Genomic DNA, 16,682 nt, shown 5'->3' on the forward strand with positions numbered 1-16,682 from the left:
AAAAATCAACATATTTACACCAGATCACAATTACTGCACTTGCAACAAATCCAATGAGAAATATTTGTTTGTATTAAAGGATGGCGATTCAGTGATTTTGTCATTTCTTTTCAATATATATCATTTTAGTTTATAACTTTTCGATTCGTTGGTGTAAAATGGATTGTTATACAGTTTCCAAATATACATTCCGATAAAATATTTATATCATTTATATATATAATTTTTTTTTTGTATAAAAAATAAATAATATAAATCATTCTTTTTTTTTTAAAAAAAAACAACAAATAAATTATTTATTATGATTAATATAAAAATTACCCAGAAACGAGAATACCGAGCGTCGTTAGGTCATTGTTTCCGCATGTAACAACAAATTGTAATTAATATAACAGCTATGTTTTTTGTTCTTTCCACAAGAGCTGAGGCGTTTTTAAAATTGTATTCTCAGCAAGTACTTTGTACGAGAATTGTAATTATTATTATGTCTCATCTCTCTTTTTGTTTATACAAATATTACAGAATTTAACCTATATTACAATATATGTTTATAACATTTTTATTTTGCGTCGTGATATATATTTATATTATATATACTCTTCGAGCAATTGATTCATCATAGATACTCAATATTTTTTCAATAGTTTTTGTTGTAAATAATAATTATTTGTCAGAGCTATCTTGCGTTTTCAATGAATCAAATTCAAGCATATACGGTTTTTGAGTGATATCTTCGACGGTTTGACCGTTACAATCTATACCCAAGTGACCCATTGCTCCACAGTTGTAGCAATTTAGGATTCTTGGTGGTTGCGGAGGCGGCGGTGGCTGTGGATTCATACCATGCGGATACACGAGGTATGGATACAGTTCTGCATTTTGTTGATATGGGTATGGTGTTGTGTAATGCGGTCCGTATGTGTAGTACCTACTGTGAGGTACGGGAGCGATTGTGTAAGGCACAGAGCAGTTACTAAATGTAGGCATCGGTGTTGTATTAAGATCATAAATATAGGGCGGGGGTATTCCGTTCAGACGACATTTTGAATCGCCTCCACCGGGAATTGATCCTCCTCGGCCTGGACCGTGGGGCGTCACTGCTGGTGTCACTGAAGGAGTCTCGGTAGGAGAATGATTACTACTGCTGTTGCCGGACGTCGGATTCGAACAATGCAACGAATTATCACCTTCCAACTTTAACTGATGCACCTGATGTTCTATAAGTGACTCGAGTACGTAGGTATTATTCCTCATACCGTTCATGTTCGTCTTCTTGAAATGTTCGAGCGGCAGCCAATGAGATTCCCTAATTTTATCATCTATTAGCATATTGTTTAACTGCAAACAGAACGCAAACAAAACATTAATTATTATAGTTGCCTAAATATTAGTAATATAAGCATATTACTTCTTCGTCTGTGTTTTTCATAATGTCTGATAACGGGTTGTACGGTATGCTAGGAACAGGATCGAGATGAACAGGAGGAGTAGTATTCTGCAATTCTTCTAGCAGCGCATTTGTAGGATTAAGAGGAGACATGCCGGTTACAACGGTAGAAAGTGGTCGCATAAACGTTCGTGGTGGCGGAGAAGTCGTTCTACTGTGAGGTGGCGAACCTGCTTGATTCTCAAGAGTAGTGACTGCCGTCGTCGCCGTTGGAAATGGATGCATCTGATCAAAATGTACACATTTATACCTCCGTAAATCGCAGCAATTCACATGTTGACTTACATCTGGTGCTCTAACTACAGTCGCCGTAAATCCCGGTCGAGCTAAAATTGTCTTGGACATAAAATCCAAATGCGGATGTTGTTGTTGCATTGCATGTGGTGGCGGAAAACCCGGAGGTGGATGCTGGATCGGTATTGTATTCTCTCCTGACGGCATTACTGATGATGTTTTCACAGGTATAATAGGTGTTTCCATTGTCACACACTTTAAACATAAATTACTTTGATTAACGCTGTTCAGCAGTATAAAGTAAAATTATTAAAAAAAAAAACTTTTTTCCAGTTTAGTGTATTTGAAGTAAATTGTTATATAGATCGTTTTAAAATTGATGCTAAGTATTATTATTGAAAGCAATTAATATATGAACTTGGTAGAAAGTATAACACAGAAAGTTATACGATTATGAAACGGATGATAAAATTGTTAGAATTTTGAGACGAGAATGACGATACAATCATTTCCAAAGTATTGCACACTATGAAATGGTAAAGTTATTGCGTTACATGTTGTTGCAAATGAATGTATCTACTGCGAGTAGAAATACGGTTTTAAGGGATTGGGTAAATATGTATGTGTAGAGTGTATGTAATATTTTTTTTTTTTCGAAAACGTATACTGACCATATTCGGATTTCGACTTGTCTGCAAGTAACCGTGTTGAAAGCAAGGATGACCGCTACCAATCAGTGCATTATTGTTGATCATTTTACTCCTCTCGCTATGGATGTCGATGAGTTTAACGAGCACATTGCCACAGTGGGTTTTCTGTTCGTACGTGAAGGCAGGATGGTGTAAAGCCATAGTAAATAATAGTAACAGTTCACTGAGCGCGTTGTCATCTTTAAAATACACATCAGTCTCGACACACAGAGTTCGCAATAGTGTCCTGTAAAACCAATTCGCACACGTGCAGTTCCTGGCAGAAAGCACGGACATGTAAATCACAGCTCGATGTCGGGTGCTGTCGTCCAGCAGACCCGTGTGGAGAGACGAATCTTTGGAGAGGCGGTCCGCATCGTTAGCAACGATGCTGGGTCCACGGAGCTCGTGGTAGCTGTGCTTCCCGATCTCCTCGATGCAACTACCTAGGTATCGCACCTCGAATGGGACGCACATATTCAATAACTCCGTCATCACATCTATTCGCTTATAGCCTTCCAAGTCTTTAAACCATAATAAAACATCCTCTTTACACACCATTTCCAGAAACCATTGATATTGCTATACAAAATTCTGAAAAAAATAAATTATACGTTAATATAACATTTACAACTAAATGTGTAGATATATTTTAATTTGCAATATTTTCAACAAGCTCTAAAGGAAATATGACAAAGTTTCAATCAGTTAAACTGTTGAAAATGAAATAAAAATAAATAACAGATAACAAATTGTAGATAAAATATGCTCATAATGTTCGTTTATAATTAAGAGCACCACCGAAATACATCTATATCTCGCATGTTACATATAATTCCATAAATAAATAGAATTGTAGTATACACACTATGTTTACATTTTAAATTTACTTCGAACATTAGAAATCACCCGTAAAGATATGTTGAATAGAACGTTAAAAAAAATAGAAATACAGGTCAATAGCCCTCTGCACATATATATTTATTCATCAAAAAGATATTTGTAGTTAAGACCAATAAATATAATGAACATTATGTGTGTAAACGAATGTAATTAAATTAATAATAATTGTAATTTTGGCGCAATTTAAGCTCAAAAACAAACAAGAAAAGGAAGAACTAGAATTTGATTGTACTGATTATTATAAAACACGAATTACCACGAAATTATCTGAAGTATCATTGGCATAGAATATTTGTATATATTATAGTTAATAATACATAATTAAAATCAATTCAATACATTTATCTCTATAGAATTGTGTATAAATTTGGAGTACTTGGACTAATACTAATTGAAACTAATCTCCAAAACTATTGAGTACTTATTCTCACTCACATTTTAAGTAGCATTAGCTTACTTATTACTGACCATTAAGCACAAAGGACATTCTGCTATATGAAATATCTTATAAACAATATTAATAACGTTCATTGCAAAAGTCACACAAAAAATTCATATAATTTCAATTATTATTGCCAAAGTTCAATTAAAATATTGTTATATAATTACATACAAATTAAGAGGCAGAAAATAAAGTCAATTAATTTGTAATGTTATAAATAAGAAGGAAAAAAACAATATTTAGAATAAATATGAAAAATATTGGCGACTTTTGCTTAATATATTTGAATATATGATTAATAAAGAAATGTGGTAACAACTATTTACTTGAAACAAAATTATTTTTAGGTCACTTGATAAAAATGGTATAGAAATGTTAATAAAAGATTCTGATAAGAATGATGATATTCCAAGTTTACTCTTTTTTTATGTATGTATATATATATATAAAGAGTAGAAAAGTAACAATATCTGAGGTGTTAATAACAATTGTACAAACAAATAAATAAAATAATTGTAATATCTGTATGTGAGATCTGGTGACCTCAGTGTTGCTGCAGATGAGTAAAATGTAATAGTTGAAAGGCAGGGAAGAGGAGGAGAGACACGGAAAATTGCTCTAAAAGTACATGATGACATAACCTATTTCTAGAACTTACATGCAAATCATTCAAGAATACATTCAGTCGAGCAGAATTCTCGTAGAAGACATTCTTCCGATTCACTGATCCATCGTTTCACTGGCAGTTTCGATGAGAACTGTTTGAAAATTTGCGACCGCGATGATCGCAGACAGCATATAAATATGGATAGGGAAAGACAGGTAAATATCAAAGTTAATGTAAGTCTGTCAACGGGTCTGGGAATAAACTTGGTTGGGGTTCGTGTATGTCAGGGGAAAGGAAAAAATAAATTTGAAAAAAAAATAATAATAATAATAAAACGGACACACGGACGTTCTTTCTTTTGGAGTTCGAAACACTTCGTTATCCAGGCACAGAACTAGGTACTACTACCACAACTGCTGCTACTATCTCTTATCCAATTGCACAGCGAAACGTACGGGTAGGAACCAGTAGGAAGTCGGGGGAAATTCTTCGCACTCACACTATCAACATAATATGATCACTATACCACGCTATACGTTCACTTACATTCTGTTACATCGAAACCGCGTTACAGCTAAGACTGCCAACATTAAAAATAAAAATACTCTGTAGTTTTATAACGCAAAAAGCAATCAAGAAAAATTATATCATTCATCTGACCGTTGAATGAAGAAATCGTCATAACTCTTTAATACCAGTTTTAATAATGAATTTAAAAAAAGTGTCCGAACATGAACTAAATTTTGTGATCCAAATACCTAAACTTGTAAATAAATAAATATTTAATTTAAATAGAATCAATTGTTATACTTACAGTTGTATAAGAGTTAAGTAAAAACAATATAAACATAATGACATGATCAATTGTTACAAAGGACTATTGATCATACGTCTTCTACATTAAATTCGTTTTGTTTTTTATTTATCTTTTGTCTATGTATATTGTAAATGTATACATACATAATTATAATACAAAATTGGGAGGAAACACTTTTGTAACAGTTGCAAAAAGGCGTTTTTTCTCTCTATATATATATAGGGGTGACCAAACTGTTGCACGTGAGCCGCATGCGGCTCTTCAAGAGTCAAAAAACAAATATTATATATATTTTATATTATGACTGAGTTTTTTTTTTTTAAATTATTATACCAGAATCACCACTTGCTGCAAAAAGTCAGGCCATCCTTGGTCTATATTATAAATGTTACGGTATAAGTGCATATTCGGGATAATGATTTCCGGTAAATGTATACTGTTGTCACTCTATTTGGTAAATGTACATTCAGTACACATAGACCAAACTGGAATTTAGCAAAAAGTACATTGAACTAACTTTGAACGTAATTGGTCGGAGAATGTGTGTACACAGCCATAAATGAGGTATTATAATGTATGAATTTATAGTATGATTTATAACATCTTTGAGGAAGACAGTATTTTTATAATATGTCATTTACAAAACATAATAGTTATTTATTTACATAAGTTCTAAGCACATACTTATTCATTTCCCATAATAAATTTCACATTCTCCAAAGCAGTGAAGTTACGATGTACATTTTAATGAATAATGTATACATTAGCCCACTATGTTAGCAGTATTTAAATTTTATGGATATTATATATTAACAATAATGATTATTGATTGCATTATTAAAGTTAAGTTTATATACTTAAAGTGATTGGATGATGTTTTTAGAAGTTAGATGGCGTTGTCGCAAGGTCCTCAGAATTATTGTTGCATTTCGTTCGCTTCATATGTGAACACGAGACGATCGAAATTTAGCTTTGCGCAGTGGCGATATCGTAACCAATGAGGTCTATCCGAGGTGCGATTATTGCTAGTTGAAAACTTTAACCAATACCCCGCCATGTGGACGTGAAAAACCGTCCGCAAAGGCAATTTTTGGAAACCCTTCCGAGGGTTCATTAACTAATTAAAACAAAAATTTATTCACTCATTAATAATTCTTTATTTACTAATTATAGTTTTACTGTTGTTTTTAAATTTAATCTTTACATATTTTTTGTTAGCCGTTAGTAATAATTACATTGAATTAATTGTAGATGGCGTACGTGTATGTATGTTAAGAAAAGTCTAGTGAGATTTGGTGTTCTTGTATCTGGTTACGTCCTGTACTTTAACGTTGGTACTACTGTTTTATGACATATCAGTCACACATTGCTGTCAAATGATCAATGGCAGATATATTTTGTAGTACTGTTTGAGAAAAGCTAGAAGAGTTTGTAGATTGTGATATGTTAGGGTAAATTGGAATAAATAACCTGTAACCGCAGCCGTCGCCAGTTGTATTTCAGAGGTTAATTGGAGTATCGAGGACCGTCGCAGCTGTTTGTTCGTTCAGTGTGTCACTTTTGACATCAATTGTTGAATAATAATAAATATATACATATATATATATATAATCTTGTGTTAACTAACGTTTTCAAGAAGATTGTATAATGCCACTGTTTGGAAAATCACAGAAGAGCCCCGCCGATGTGGTGAAGGCGTTGAAGGAGTCCGTGAATTCGTTAGAGAAGGGTGACAAGAAGGCAGAGAAGGCACAGGAGGATGTGAGCAAAAATTTGGTCTTGATCAAGAACATGCTGTATGGGACCTCAGACGCTGAACCACAGACTGATATAATCGTTGCACAACTTGCTCAAGAGCTATACAATAGCAACCTGCTGCTGCTGCTGATCCAGAACTTGAACCGCATCGATTTTGAGGGCAAAAAAGATGTAGCTCAAGTGTTTAATAACATACTACGAAGGCAAATTGGAACACGCTGCCCAACTGTTGAGTATATTTGTACAAAACCAGAGATATTGTTCACACTTATGACAGGGTACACTTGTGATTTATTCTTTAGTTGCATCTATTTATTTATTATTTGATGACATTGCAGTTATGAGTTGCAAGAGATAGCTTTAAATTGTGGAACCATGCTGAGGGAGTGTGCAAGGTATGAGGCACTTGCGAAGATAATGCTTCATTCAGATGACTTTTATAATTTCTTTACCTATGTTGAAGTATCCACTTTCGATATTGCCTCAGATGCTTTTTCCACATTCAAGGTAATTTCATTTTGTTTGTACATATTAACACATCATATATGCGAGCACCAATTCACACATATATTATAATTTGTTTTTTTTTTGCAGGAATTGTTAACTAGACATAAGATGCTCTGCGCTGAATTTCTAGAGCAGAATTATGACAAAGTATTCACGCATTACCAGCGTTTGTTGAATTCAGACAATTATGTGACCCGTAGACAAAGTTTGAAGTTGCTTGGTGAACTTTTATTGGATAGACATAATTTCACGGTGAGTTTTTTTAATCTATACATATTGTATAATTCTGAAAATTCTGTTGTGCAATTATTTCTCTATAATAATAATACAGTAAATATTTTAATAAGAGATAAGATTAGATGGACAGAACAGTATTTCAGTATTTACTAGTCATTAAGTTTCATATAACCTTTATGATGAGATTCAGTTTCATATCAACAATATTTATTATTAGCGTTATCAGGAAAGTAATTAATACATAAAGACAACGGTTAAAAATAAATACAAATTACGTTATATATATTCTCAGAAATCAATACATTAAATGAAAATTAACAATCTCATTTTGTTCATGTTACTTTATGTAGAATATTTTTTGATTATTATTATTATTGATGTTATAGGTAATGACTAGATATATATCCAATCCAGAAAATCTTAAATTAATGATGAACATGCTGAAAGAGAGGTCTAGGAATATTCAGTTTGAAGCTTTCCACGTTTTCAAGGTGAGTATCGATTCCGCAAATGGAAATTGTTCCGTCGATTATCCGAACATCGCTGTCTTATGTAATGAACACGTTTTCAGTTCATATCATTATTCCTTTTTTCTCTTCATTGTATTCGAATCCGGCTAAATATAAATCGCTAACTACTCTTTATAATTTGCAATTGTTGGCTGGATTTCCTACAATAGAGAATTATCAATAGCATCATCTTTTATGTATGCTGTACAGTAAATTTTGGTTTGTTATATAAAATAATTAATAACGATCATGACGAACGATTATATTTTTCAAATACATCTAAATTTTAAAATAGAACGAAATCAGTATTTCTGGTATTGTATCGTTCGATTTAGTTTATATCGACAAGAATTCAATTAAAATTAAATTGTTCTGATTTCCTTGGAATCGAATCGATTAGTTGGAAAGTACGTGATCATTGTTTTTTTATATAGTATTTTCGTATTACTGCCGTTCGTCATGTAACATTTTCATTAATGTAGAACGAATGAACTGTATCGAACATGAGGATTTGCGTTTCATATAAATTTTGTTTATGTCGGGATATAATTACATTTTTTTTTGTCGTATATAACGGTTTTCATCAGTCCGGATTCATTATAGTCCGGTTTAGCTTTTCAAATATTTTATAATATTGAAGATTTAAAGAAATTATATATTTAACTTTAAGTATAGATCTAACATGTATTAGTGTACGCTTGTACGGATATTTGTACGTTAGTACGGTTATAAATGTTTATTAACTGAGCGTAAACTACGTTGGTACGTACGCGTTGATTCAATTAAGTGTAGTAGAAAATGTACATTGTAGATTAATTTGGCTTCCACGAGGTTTAAAATCCGTGACAAAAGTTCACGTTCCAGTATTCAGATAAATGCGGTGTGCATGCGGAAGAACGGGATTAAAGCTCGAAATAATTTATTAATTTCAGGTGTTTGTTGCCAACCCGAACAAGCCAAAGCCAATATTAGACATCCTGTTGCGTAATCAAGATAAGCTGGTTGATTTCCTAATGAAATTCCACACGGATAGGGCCGAGGATGAACAATTCAATGACGAGAAGGCGTATCTTATAAGGCAGATTAAGGAATTGCGGCCAGCGGCCGGACATTAGTAATTACTATTAAATGTACTTTACATATTATAATTCTATTATATACACAAGAAAATGATAAAAAAAAAATCATAGTACATTTAGGTTCGTTGCGAGAATCAAGTTCGTCATGCAGGTTAGAAAAAAAAAACAAAACAACAACAATCTATTATTTTAATTTACACTTTCTATAAAGAAATTACTTACTACTTCTTTTTCTTCTTCTCACCTATCAACATAATCTTCTTTGTTATTAGATTTTTTTTTTAATTTACAAATATATTTATTATTTAACTATCTCCTAGCATTTTAATTCAGCTGTTGAAATTTCCAATCATTTCAATAACTTCTAATCGAAAGAAACAAAAACAAAAAATATATATACCATATATTATAAATCAAAATGTGTATTGTAACTTAGTTTAAATGCAGTTGAGGTGCAGTAGCGTAAATATGTTCCTTCTATGATTACCATTGAGTTAAGTTATTTTGGTAATGAAATTATTTAATCAATTAAGATTATATTTATCTAAAGTAAAATAAAATTACAAATTTATACGAGATTTGCATTTATGGATCAAATTTATTTTCAGCATTTCGTCGTATTTTCTTATTAATAATGTAATAATGAAATACGGTATTTTCTGGTTTTGGATTAGTTTAGTACTTGAATTTGTTGATATATTTTTGTTTTCAATAGACTCAATAATGTAGCTTTAATATATATTTAAACATATGTTATTTCTATAAGCGATAATCGTTTAGATAATCATTGTTTTTGAATCGTTTGTTTCAGTTAGAAGGGTTAGTAATGTTTTAAATTGATAGCATAATGTTAATTACGATGCAGGGCTTAACTGAAGGAAGGCAGATGTTTATGCTACTGATTAGTTGCATGGTTATATGAATATATCTTATATATAGTTTGTTATTATATTTGTTTGTTGGGACATGACGAATGCAACTGAAATGCGAAAAGCTTATGGTGACGAGGTACGTCAATATACGCTAGCGAAATTCCTAATAAAATTAAGTGCACTTAATTTTATTAGCAATTTGTATATTCTAACTATATATATATATATTAAAGTGGGTGTTTTCTAGATATTTTATATTTATACAGGAGTAACGAGAACGTGAGAAAAGATTATTTTTTAAAACGATTTTTTTTTGGAAGAAGAATGATAAATAAAAAGAAAATATGAAATCCAACGAGTTGAAGGTATATTCATTTATACTACTACTACAACAACAATCACCATTGATGAGATGAAGAAGGAAATAATCATAGTTAAGCGTGTGGGGAAACTGCGTCGATGATAGGGAATTAGATAATTGTAGATTGTGTTTATGATTGAAAAGTTGCTTAGGTATTCCAGAATTTACGTTTATGGGTAAAACGTAGGTTGAAAATTCAATTAAAAAGAAGTAATATTGCTGTTCCTAGTAATGATAATATGATAATTCTCTTTCCAGTATTTTTGCACTTACGATTAGATGTTTACCGGAACGTTAGTAATTCCTACATTTTCCCCATCCCATCGCGACTACATCCATCCACATTATCGTTTAACTTCGTCGACACACACACACACGAAATTATATAACAGATCCATTTTAGTATTTTTACCCAAGTGCTTGTATAATTTTAGGATATGTAAAAGGAAATTCTAAAGAAAACATAATTTTTAAGGTGAAATTAAATTTTTTTGTATATGTAAATGTAAAATTGAAATTTGTACATCATCAAGCAAACGCTATTGATATCTAAGAAAATGGGTGTAATTGAAAAACAAAGAGTTAACATTTAAGTTTGCCATGTAAACAAGTAACAACAATCCGGCCATTGCTTCCATTGTGTAACGATTCAGTTCGATCAGTCATATTTCATTTCTCTCTCTCTGTACATGAATCAATTGTATTTATTATTGCGTTCAAATAAATGAAAAAGAGTAAACAAATATTAAAGAAGATGAATAAAAATTATATCAACTGAAGTGTGGCTTTTATTTCACATGAATATCCTATACAATCTGACTGATATTTATTTCGGCACTAAATTATCTGCTTTGTTTGCACGCATCTTGGCATTTTATACATATAATTCACGTTTGTGTGCGAGCAGAGACATCAAAGGGAAGCGGAGAGCACACAGGACAAAAACAAACTGACGAGGCTTAGGTTTTAATTATGAACCCACTTATTTCTAGTATAATTATTTTTTTTTTGCTCTTTGTTTATATGCAATGCACGCGGAACCCAAGCTATTGACGTGCAATTTCCCTTTGACATGCAATAGTTTTGCTTTATACAATTCAAAGGATAATTTGGCCTCTGGTATAAATTGTACGCGATTCATTTTGATTCCCATTTACTACAGAGGTTTCTTTGTCATTGTAACAAGTTTACAATAACAAGAATACATACAGATACGTAATCATATTTTCTGTGTTATAGACATGTTTTCAAATGTGAAAACATTGCTTTTTCGAACATTAAGTTTTTATTATTCAAATCGTTTGAACGCGAATTGCTTGAATACGTATGAATACTTTCTGCATTTCCCAAACATCTAGCTTTCATATTCGTTTTTTGAATCCATTCAATCTATTATAGTTTCTGAGAAAATCACTGCTTTTTCGAGTGTTAATTTTTCATTTTTTAAACGCAAATTACATCCAAATGGATGGAACTACAGCAATTTAAGAATACTCGCTACATTCTCCAAACATCCAGCTTTCATATGCAATCTTAATTTGATAGATTTGAAATTCTTTGTTATAATATTTTCCTATTGATTGTAAATATATCTTTGGCTATTGATAATTGAAATGCGACGATGAATGCGAAACTCGATGTGTAAGTTGTTGTAGTTCCGAGCGTAGTAGTGCACTCCTTACAACGTACCGTGAGTGTTTGATGTTTCAGTTATGAAACTACAATGGACCCTTGAATTTAACGACGAAGTTCAATCAAAACGGCTTTCTCGGAATCTGGACAAGAAGTTACGGTTGGCGTTGAAAGCACTTGCTGCAATTCAATTGAAACCGAAACAATTAAGGAGCAGGCCAAGAAATGATTTGCGCGGATGGAACGAAATTGGAAAAGAAGTACGGCCAAGTGCCAAGTTAATTCAGGTGGATATTGTTATTATGCTCTATGGATTATTAAAAATTATACATGTTTTAATTGTGAATTTATAGCTGAAATCTGAAGTTGAGAAACACTGGTAGACAGTGCGAATAGAGATGTGTTTCGCGGAAGCAGTAAGGTGGAACGAAATTTTTTACGAAATTGGTTTGCATCCTGAGGGATCACTTGTTAGATTACATCTTCAATGTGATGCATGCAGTTCGAGGCGAGCAAAAACCTTGCCATAAATCACGGCCCTTTATTTTCCATCATCAATTACCACCATTGGATGCGTTGCATTGCCACAAAGAGCATTTTTACAATTGCCTTTGGATACATCGCATCCATTGTCGGCACGAATCCCACAACCAAAACGACTCCACCCCCCCAGCTCGCTATCACACACGCCCGTCCTCTCATTTAGTTTGTCGCCCTTCTGAGCGATTACTCAAACTGCGCAAACCTATTTCGTGACTGGAAATCCAGCAGAATGCCGCAGATACATAAGATCCACTTATCATACCATCAACGCCCTGTTCCACGCAAATTGGTGGTTGCATTACTAATGGATTGTTTTCATTAAACCCATCAAGTTTATCAATTTAGAATCGAGTCTCGAAAAGCTATTAAGTTGAAATAAGATACAATACATTCTTCTACTTTTAAATCTGTATTATCTACATAATTTCTCGAAAAACACATACAAAAAGATAAGCTTACTTCAGTTTAATTATAAGTTATATAAATACATAAAATTGTTAATCCAACTGCATTCAGGTAATGTTATGATTGCGTACAACCATGTTATTTGGTACGACCGGATACACAAACTTCAATAATTGACCAAAAACCCATTATCTGCACTAACATAGAGTGAATACATATAATAATAATAACAGTTATTAAAATTACATGCAGTAAAACCGTACTCAAATATTATTTGTCCGAAACTATTTTCCTTTTGTTCAACCCATAAAATATTCTATTTTACACTTTGCATAGTTGATGGTTAAAAAAGTAAGTTTTCTTTTGCGCTATGCATCGATCTAATTGCATTTCAGTGTAATGGAGCACCAGAGGATGAATGACTTTAAAGTTTCTTTGCACAGCGTGAATTAACTTTCCGGCGAACAAAGGCAATCAAAGAATTGTATTCCGAAAGGTTTTCTATGAACATTCGGGGTGGCGACTTTCATTTTATGCGACCTCGAATAAAATTTCAGCTAATGCGTTTTTGGGAAATCATCAATTTCTATGTTACAAAATATTTTAATTATAATATAAGAATAAATTAAAAAAAAAGGAAATTCTGTTTATCCTGCAGTAATAATAACAATAATGATTGCACCAATAATACAGATAGATAAATAATTACATAAAGAAATGCATTTAAACAAAATTTGATTGGATTTTAATCTTTCTTTGGTAATAGAATTGTTTAAAATGACACAAAAATGAACGAAAAGCTTAGACTTTTGTCTTTAAATTGACTCCAAAATGAACATTCTGTCATTTATAAAAAATATGAAATTTAATGATTTTTTTTTAGACGTTTTTGACAAAACGTAAAAAGGTGAAACTTTGATCATTTATTGCGTAACTTCTCGAAGGTCAAGAAAGCTGGTCTACAATTTAAAAATCACTCCAAACTGAACTTTATGTCATTTAAAAAGGTAAATCAGAAATGATTTACTAAATAACAGTAAATGTGATCATCTTTTAAAGAATGTATGACAACAAAAGTTGGAAAATAAATACATTCTACAAATGTCTTTTTACTTGTATCTGATTTTAAGTGTATACACTTGGAAAGGTAATAGAGAATTCCATTAATCTGATTTAGGAGAATAATCATGGAATTACCAGAGTCCTAAAAGCCATTATCCCTGATGAAATCCCGTATATATTTTTTTAATGCTTCAACAGACGTCTGCTTCAAGAGCAGAAAAAAAAATAGAATTCACATGGATACATAAAAGATCGTAACACAATATTGATTGTCACGCATGGATGAAGCATTGATTCGATTTCAATAAATGTATCAAATTGTGGGCATTTTATTTAGTTACGGATTTTGGTGTGAAAACGGGCCTTGATCGTGTGTACACTTTATTCTTTCATGGGGCATTGCGTATGGACAACCAAAACCACCCCAGAGATGAAAGGTACTGCGTACTTCGTTAAGCAGCTGCATCCGCTCTTCCTCTGGATCGGCACGTGGCTCATTTACCCCCCTGACTTGCTTTAATGCCCCGGATGAGGCAAAGAACATAGCCTGGATCAAGGACGTCAAGATAACTTCCACTCTTATATAAATCATACACGATTTACTCTATTTATGCCCCAGGTCTCCCTTCATTCTTTTCGTCGTATTGTATTTAGTGTATACAGAGAAAGGAACCACCGAGAGTAGGTCAAAGCCATAACCAACATAATGTATTTAATACAAATGAGTATTTATTAGATTTAGCAAAATTGCAAATACATTTGTTGTTCTATATTTTATGTACATTGGACGGAGATTGTATAAGAAAACAATCTCAATTCAGTCTACGTGAGCTGATTAACCTTAGTTGGATTTATAATTGATTTGATTGATGAACACCTGCAATGCTTTCCGGTCGGAAAACGCAGTTACTTCTTCCAGTTAAACGAAACAACAACAAAAAACACATACACACACTGACCCTAGACATCCGCTTGTGGAGAATAATAAACTCTACCTTTGATATTCCGCATAACGTAATCAAAATGAAATTAATTACAATTGCATTTTCGATTATGATTAAATTTGGATCTCGAGGCCGCATTGACATATTCTACATTCATTTACCGGGCTAATTACATTCAACGCAATTATTCGAATTGTTTAATTTGTGAATGTTGATAATATTCTAAGCGTCTAATTAATTCTATTTAGTTTGCGGCAATATGTATGCCGCCACACTATCGATTCGTACAAGTGGTCAACCAAATATTTGATTACAATTACCCCATGCAATCACTTTCAAATACCACAGGGTTTATTATTATTATTATTTTCGTTGGAATGACCATAGTCAATAATAGCAATTCGTGTGTTCAATAAATATTAGCAATTGGACAGTAAAGAAAGAAGTAAACATAAGTATGTATTTAACGTATAGACAAGAGTCATTTCGTTCGTAATTTGTATTTGTTGCTAAGAAGATTTTCTAAATCTCCCACTGAACAATCGTCAATAAATTTCCAACATCTCTTTTCTATAGTTTTAGTTATATTTTGCTCTAAACTTCTTTTAAGCATTTCTTATTTTAGTTTAGTTATTAGAGGTAACGTTAATCGATGTATTTCTGCGTTTTATAATTGATAAAAATAATAATTTATATCAAAACAATTTGTACTTTTGAAGTTTTCATTTAATCAAGGTGGATTGTATGTCTAATTTAAATATTATAACGATAAACAAAACGAAAATGGAAATGTAATAAAATTTGTTTCACTGAAACAAGAACAATAGGAAAATATTTGTGAGCGTATAAGTATTGATGGTAGAAATCAAAAGGAACAGTACAATGTGCAATAAAGACATGCGTGAAGGCAATAGAACGAACGCATTTCCATATACGAAATAAAAACACAGATGAAATAGTTATGAATATATAATTTGTCTATTATTATTATGAATCACTATATAAGTACCACAAAATGAAACTGTACTTTGCGCGCATCGGCTCATAAAGAGAACAGTGAAAATCCGGAAGCAATTTATGTATGCGTTCGACAATTTGCCTGTTTCCTGCAATGCATTATCGTTAAAGCCGAAGATCACGTAGGCATTTATTTGTTTATCGTTTGTCGTTTCACGCAATCAAACAAACGACATTTAAAAAGCGTCAAAATAAATCGAGCACGCCACGTCGCGCCTGTCCGTTTGTAAATAGTTGGATCAAAAGTGCCGACAGCAGAATTCGACGACACCGAATTTCGCTTTAAATCCTTTTATGATTATACATATATTATTGTTATTAAGTCATAATCATTTCAATCGACGCTTCTCAGCATTTTTAATTAGCAAAAAAATGTCTTGTTAATGCAGCGTTTTCCAAACTGTGAGGCGCGCCTCACTGAGGAGGCGTTGTCTAGCCTAAGGGGAGGCGCGAATATTAGTAGCAGTGAGCAATTTTCTCTATTATAGTTTTCGAGTAAATCAATGAAATGTGAAAACACTGCTTTTTCGAACGTTCTAATTTCAATTTTTCAATTTGAACGCGTATTACAGCAATATGGATAAGAGCACAGGAATGTATCTATACTTTGCTGGATT

General features: G+C 32.3%; 2 protein-coding genes across 2 annotated transcripts; one reads left to right on the plus strand and one right to left on the minus strand.

The window, feature by feature from the left end:
- Positions 1-643: 643 nt before the first annotated feature.
- On the minus strand, positions 644-7,025 carry LOC108562631. Its single transcript, XM_017921038.1, has 6 exons — positions 7,012-7,025; positions 4,374-4,744; positions 2,353-2,964; positions 1,733-1,936; positions 1,409-1,672; positions 644-1,338 (listed from the first exon to the last, which is right to left on the minus strand). Exons 3-6 carry the CDS (start codon positions 2,929-2,931, stop codon positions 664-666), a joined length of 1,722 nt encoding a protein of 573 aa, XP_017776527.1. The 5' UTR covers positions 2,932-2,964; positions 4,374-4,744; positions 7,012-7,025; the 3' UTR covers positions 644-663.
- Positions 6,787-9,543, plus strand: LOC108562632 (protein Mo25). The gene is made up of 5 exons (XM_017921039.1): positions 6,787-7,175; positions 7,236-7,404; positions 7,492-7,656; positions 8,028-8,132; positions 9,083-9,543. The coding sequence occupies exons 1-5, from the start codon at positions 6,787-6,789 to the stop codon at positions 9,263-9,265; spliced, it is 1,011 nt and encodes a 336-aa protein (XP_017776528.1). The 3' UTR covers positions 9,266-9,543.
- Positions 9,544-16,682: the final 7,139 nt, after the last annotated feature.

The sequence above is a fragment of the Nicrophorus vespilloides genome, unplaced genomic scaffold (assembly GCF_001412225.1).
Source record: "Nicrophorus vespilloides isolate i.1.1-1 unplaced genomic scaffold, Nicve_v1.0, whole genome shotgun sequence".
NCBI classification, from domain to species: domain Eukaryota; kingdom Metazoa; phylum Arthropoda; class Insecta; order Coleoptera; family Silphidae; genus Nicrophorus; species Nicrophorus vespilloides.